The sequence below is a fragment of the Phaethon lepturus genome, unplaced genomic scaffold (assembly GCF_000687285.1).
Source record: "Phaethon lepturus isolate BGI_N335 unplaced genomic scaffold, ASM68728v1 scaffold928, whole genome shotgun sequence".
Lineage (NCBI taxonomy): Eukaryota > Metazoa > Chordata > Aves > Phaethontiformes > Phaethontidae > Phaethon > Phaethon lepturus.
Genome location: NW_010559498.1, coordinates 4,366 through 10,895, shown reverse-complemented (window position 1 = coordinate 10,895; position 6,530 = coordinate 4,366). Strand labels below are relative to the sequence as shown.

Below are 6,530 nucleotides of genomic sequence, written 5' to 3'. Positions count from 1 at the left end.
CCTGCTGTCAGGGATCATTGTGCTGAAGCATTCAGAGATGTTTGTTTCGGTTACTGCATTTATATTATTTGCTACACACAATAACAATATAACCGTGCTACTTCAGCTGCTGCTGCTTCCATCATTACTGAACACACAAAAATTATACAAATATGATTAATCTAATTGCTGTCATGAAACTGATGGAAATGTTATGTAAAATAGTACTTAGTCTAGTCCACATTCTTTCTAGAAGTATACACATTATCTACTTACTAATGCATTCAGGTAGAGGTTTGTCCCAGTGGCCATTTGGTTGACAAATTAAAACCGAAGAGCCAAATAAAAAATATCCAGGATTACAGTCATAAAATACCACTGTGCCATATGTGAAATTTCCATGTTCGATCTTACTTTCTCTTATAGAATTTGCAGGAATTCCAGGATCAGAACAATTGACCACTAAAAAGAAAAAGAGCACAGATTTAAGAGTCATACAAACACCGTCTACTAAAATGGTCTTTAAATGGTCTCCTATCCTTTGTATGAGAAACATCCAATGTGTTGCTACTCTGATTTTATATCTCATGATACTGAATTAGGAAGATGGTATGAAACCAGGAGATGCTAAACTCAGAGCAAATAAAAGGAAATGTTTCTTCACAGTGTGATGATGCTGTAAAAGTATTTGTCACTAAAAGTGGACATACCAATATATTCAATTTATACTCTTGCCTTGACATAAACTATTGCCTGCAGCTGGAAACAGGTTATGGGGCTAGATGTACCTTTGATCTAATGACATAGCCATGCAAATATACTTATGGACCTGTACTAACATTTTCTTAATGGAGGTCCTTTGATGCAGATATTTTGAGCTGAAGGTCAAATCACATGATCAGTTACATAAGACTTACTTCGTGTTTCTGTTAGAACAGGGAAATATCCCAACAAATGGGTATGTGCTTTTAAAAATAGGGGTATATTTTGATGGTTAAGAATATTGATGGATTTTTTGAGTCCTCAACTACTTCAGGATTTGTATGTTTGAAAATCACTGAAGACTTCTTTTTTTGTGACTTTCAGCTCTCTGGTGAGGGGTGTGTAATACCCATTTTGGAGGTCGTGGTGATTTTTTTACCTGTTTTCATGCAATAGACTCCTCTGGTCAAGTAAACACATCAACACCTGTTCAAAGTTACTCTAGAAAACTACAGTAGGTAGAAAAATTACTATCCCTCTACCCTTATAATCAATTGCATTTTTATATGCATACATGCATATGTACCTGTGTGCAAATATGCATATAATATATCTGTGTGTGTATGTGCATGGATGTATGTACATAAGTATCAAAAGATGCTAAAAATTCCTGTAATTAAAAAGAAAAAAAAGCTATTGCTAGACGTTATTTAAGATAATTTTTCCTATCTACATCACTCAATAAAATTATATCTTTAGCTCACCTACTTCTCTCTAGTCACTATCATAAATGTTGGAGTCTGCTTGTGTGCTCCTCCAAGCAGGTCTCAAATATTGGTTACGACAAGAGTAGAATACATACATTTTTCAATGATAGAAATAATTTTCTGGTTGGATTTGACTTCTTTAATATTAAATGATACATCAAATGTTTTTTTCAGCTATATTGATGGATAGTATTGAAAATTTGTTTGTTTTCTTTTTCCTAGAGGAAAATTTGAACTATATTTATAGATAAGCATTTTATAACAATAGAACATTCATCTTCACATTATTAAACATGTAATTTAAGTGATGAAAAAAAAATATTACTAAATCTGGAGCAGTGAACACTTAAAAAAAATATAAGGAGCTTTCACTATTTCAATAGTTTTCCACTATTATTTAAGTTGGATAGAAGAATCGCTATTTAGCAAAGTTGTAGCCAGTATAACAACAGGTAATGCATTGCTGAATTTATATGACAATTGCAAATTCAACCTTCACAAAGGAGTGTAGCCTTTTCTATAATATTGCACTTTAGGCAGTTTACAAATATGCAAGGTAAGATCTTTTTTTATTACTTAACCTCAATGCAAATAGAACAAAATCATATTAACTAAAATTGATTTCACTGCACATTACAGACACCACTAATAATGTTCTACACAAAGTTGGTTCTTTTCATCTTTAAAGTCTGTTCTAAAACCAATAGAAGATTAGAAGATTTCAGGACTGTGTAAAATTTCGTGGATAATTTTTTTGTGGAGAATAATGTGGATAATTTATTTACTGATCCCTACAAGCCAATAACATATCAGACAGTTTGGCACATTATTCTGCAATACCAGAACACAGAGGTGATTTACAGCAGCTGGTCTGAAAATGAGATTTATCAGGTACTCTTAATACACAGTACATGTTTAATATTGTAAATTTAAAAAATAATAACTTGACATCAACAAAAAGGTCCTTGGAAATTTAAGTTCTGTAAACTATTTGGCAGTATTGCTTCAGGCAAAGTGATCAAAGGGAAGTGGAGGACACCTATTGGAAGGAAAATTTAGTAAATATAGTTACTATAAATACATAACATGTCTTAGGCTGTGTATAGATAAAAATCCATAGAAGCTGCTAGGAAGGAGCTGAAAAACAATCAATACAATTTCTGCATATGTGCAAGCAGGTTACAGCAAAAAGTACATTTTTCTAAATGAGAACAATTAAAACACTTAAATAGCACATAATGACAGACTTAAAAAAGATGATGGTGATAAAACCTTTCTAAAAGTGCTTATGGAAAGTCAAACAGAAATAATTTCATAATACTCTCTTTCTAAAAGTGCTTATGGAAAGTCAAACAGACATAATTTCATAATATTCTTTTATTTTCAGCAAAATAAATTTAATTATAATATCCAGAATTGTTGAGACTCAACCCAAAGGGCTTATGTTAACAAATTAGAATAAAAATTGAAGAAGTCCAGATGAGCAACCAGATCAATGGAAAAGTAAAAGGAAAAAAGAAAGTATGTTTTCTTATGCACCTATTAGAACTATGCTGGCTAAAAACCCAGAGAATATTATTTCAGGATTTAAGCTCTTAATTATCTTCACATAATTTTGCTTAAGGAACTTGTAGAAACCATTTTAAAAAATCAACACAAACTACTGACACATAAGAAAGTTTCTCTGCAACATTTATCCCGGCAACCTGAATGTAGAACAGACATAACTGAAAAGTCATAGAATCACAGAGTTATGGAATCATGAAATATCCTCTTTAATAATTTGATGCCTGTTAGTAAAAGAGGCATCATTCTGTCTTGACAGTATAGTTTTACATTTGGTTTATTTTTCAAACTTAATTTTCCCACTAAGTTTGAAATGTGTAAATGCTTGCATTCTTACCTTTGCATATTGGAGGTGGGTGGCTCCACTGCCTATTAGCCTGACACTGTGCATTAGTTGGTCCTTGCATAACATACCCAGTATTACATGAGAATGTCACAACATCATTGAAGTTGAAACCATTTCCACTTGTTCTTCCATAAATAGGACTACCAGGGTGACCACAGCTAACGGCTAGCATAGCACAAAACAAAGAAACAAAAAAATAAAGCATGTTGTTATCACTTTTCATGATTTATGATGTAATGGGTAATCATTATATAGTAGTAGTATAAAGTTTCGGTATTGTAAGATACTGAGTACTTTCCATGAAAGATTCACATTTCTCTGAACTGAATAAGAACTAAGACATATTTTAGTAAATGTTCAAGTACTTATTTAAATATTTAAATAAACTGTATAGAATTTGTCACACAGTAATCAAGGTAAATAGAGAAAACTTTTCTGAAGAATCAGGAGAAAAGCAAGAACTTGATTTTATTACATATAGTCTGGAATTGAAAGGAAATATTTCAGTGTGTTAGTTCCTAAGGTATTATTTCTTAAAATATGTCTTAGTATCAACTTGCTCTGTTTTATGTTTGAGGCTTAAGTACTTAATGAAGTTATAAATTTATGACCGGATATATGAAACTTTATAAGCACTGAAAATTTTCTTGTATGTATACAAAAACTGACTATAGAAGGTAAAGTTCCTTTTCTGTGCCCACAAAGACCAGCTGCAAAAATAATAAGGAAAATAAAACACAAATCAATTCTCCAAAAAGAATTCAAAAACTTATAAATATTTTCTTCTGTTTTAACAAACTTCAGTTGTTGACAAATAAAATATTCATTAGTAATTTAAAATGAAAAAAATCACAGAATAAATTAACTCTCAAATTTTTATCTCTTTAAAAACTTCATTACTTTTCTAAATTAATTTTTTTACGTGTGACAAATATACATTTTTTCTCTCCATGTAGGATAGACTTCTCATGATAACTTCAAAATAAACCCATTCATATAATCCAAATAAAATAAAATTTTTAACAACAGCAAAAAAGTGAAAATGCTCCTTGAGAACTAGTATAGCATACAGACAAGTCACAGTATATTCTATGAAAGAAAGTATAACTGAATTCTGTATTTTCTATTAATAACACTAGGTAAGCTATTTTCATTAAATATATTATCTTTTTGTTACTTGTATCAGAAATTTTTATGTAAGGAACTGCATTTTTTCCCCAAAAGAGTAACTGGAATCATACACTAAATTGTTAACAATTGTAAAACTGTCACAGAAAGATACGCATTCAGGCCACAGAGATGTTTTTTAACGTACATGTAATAACAATAAAAATTATTCTTGTGAAAACAAAAGTATGAAATTTGCATAAAATTTTGAATAATACCCATGCATATACAGTAGCAACACACGACAGTAGTAATACATCTGCCCACTGTGTAAGCAAGAAGAATGGTAAACTCAAAAGTGAAAAGATCAGAATCACTAAATTTAAAAACACATAATCTCAAAAATTCAATTAAAACATCTAAAGTTAAATAAATTATGGAAGTGTCATACTAATTTTCTACGCTTCATTTGTACCTTTGATCTGGAGTGGAAATCTATCACAAAGTTAGAGGCAGCTGCTCTTTACAGCAGCCTTTTGCAAGTCTAAGCTTTTTCCCAAGTCTTGTGCTCTTTTCTGAAGTGCTGTATTGGGCATCCTCCTGTATTCAAACAAGCAGCTTCCATTTGATTAGAGGAAGAAGCTACATCCACTTTCTCTGCTGTTAGCACATCCAAAACAAAACTTTTTTCAGTTCTAACATTGATAATAACATTTTAATTTAGAAATTCTTGATTAAGAGATTTTATTGCCTATAAAGAAGTGTGTTGGTCTGAAATGTAATAAAAAGAACTAATGGTCTATTATTAGATGATAAAGTGGAAACAAAATTAAGAAATACAATTATTACAGCATGTTTATGTATATCTACTCCTATGTAAAACAAAGTAAAGAGTGAGCAGTAAGGGTAATGAATTAACATAACATCATTCAGATAGTTTCTGCTACAAAAATGTAGCTACAAAAATAGAATGTTTGGAGGTGGACTAATAAATTTTCAATACACTGATATTACTGATCCTGAATTATTGAAACGTAATTGTAATTTTCTCAAGAATCCTTTGAGAACCTTCAATTTTTCCCTAAATGGAGTACAGAATTTTCTGTTATTACTTAATGGTATTTTATATGGTATGCTGACACACTTATCACAAAAAAGTAATCTCATTAACAAAATACAAAATTCATGCCAAAAAAGCAAAAACCCAAACCAGAAAACAAAATAACAATATCTCTGTGAGGAGAAGAAAAAAACAAAGTATTGTTGAAGCAAACATTTTAATCATCAGTGTTGACACTGTAATTCAAGAGTATCTACTTGTCTAACTACTGCAGTCAAGGTAAATGTACATTAAATATTTCCAAAAGCCACTAAGGGACAAAAAGCTATTTTTGAATTTGAGTACCTGGGTGCCTAAGTCCCATCACTTTTTGAAGAAGTTCAATATTCATGTATAAATGACAGGTATTTAGTAGTCAAAAAGTACAATGGAAATTTTAAGTGACAACATTGAACTTCAACTGACAGATGAATCACATATTTTAAAGGGCCACATACGTTTGAGGATCTGTTTTAAAACTTTTTTTTTTAATGAATACTAAGTTGCAAGGTCAGTCTTCATCTTGTCTGACGCAGACATTCCTGTAACATAAATCAGTACGTGTTGCCATGCTTACTTACGCACACAGGATGGAAGCTGACCAGACCAGTTGTGATCCTGTTGACATATTCGTACAGAAGAACCAATCAACCGAAAACCAGGACTGCACTGGTATACAACTGTGTCTCTGTATCCATAATTTTCTCCAATTACTTGACCATTTACTATAAGATCTGGAATACCACAGTGACCAGCTAGATTTTTCAACATGAATAAAATTAAAAAAAAAAAAAAAATTATCAGTAAATATGTCACTGAAATTTTAAATATACTTCCTTATTTAAAACAAAGAAATGTTGAATTTAATTTTTTTCATTGACTTAATTCAAAGGTCTATTTTTTTAACTTGGACAATACTGCAGTAGTGCATTTGCATAGGTAGGACTGTACATATATAAAAAAT

General features: G+C 30.9%; 1 protein-coding gene across 1 annotated transcript; it reads right to left on the bottom strand.

Annotated features, from left to right (window-relative positions):
• Positions 1-247: 247 nt before the first annotated feature.
• Positions 248-6,321, bottom strand: LOC104625670 (CUB and sushi domain-containing protein 3-like; the record flags this gene model as incomplete). Its single annotated transcript, XM_010293360.1, has 3 exons — positions 248-441; positions 3,352-3,525; positions 6,148-6,321. Coding segments are annotated over 3 exons (542 nt in total), but the record flags the coding sequence as incomplete, so codon positions are not given.
• Positions 6,322-6,530: the final 209 nt, after the last annotated feature.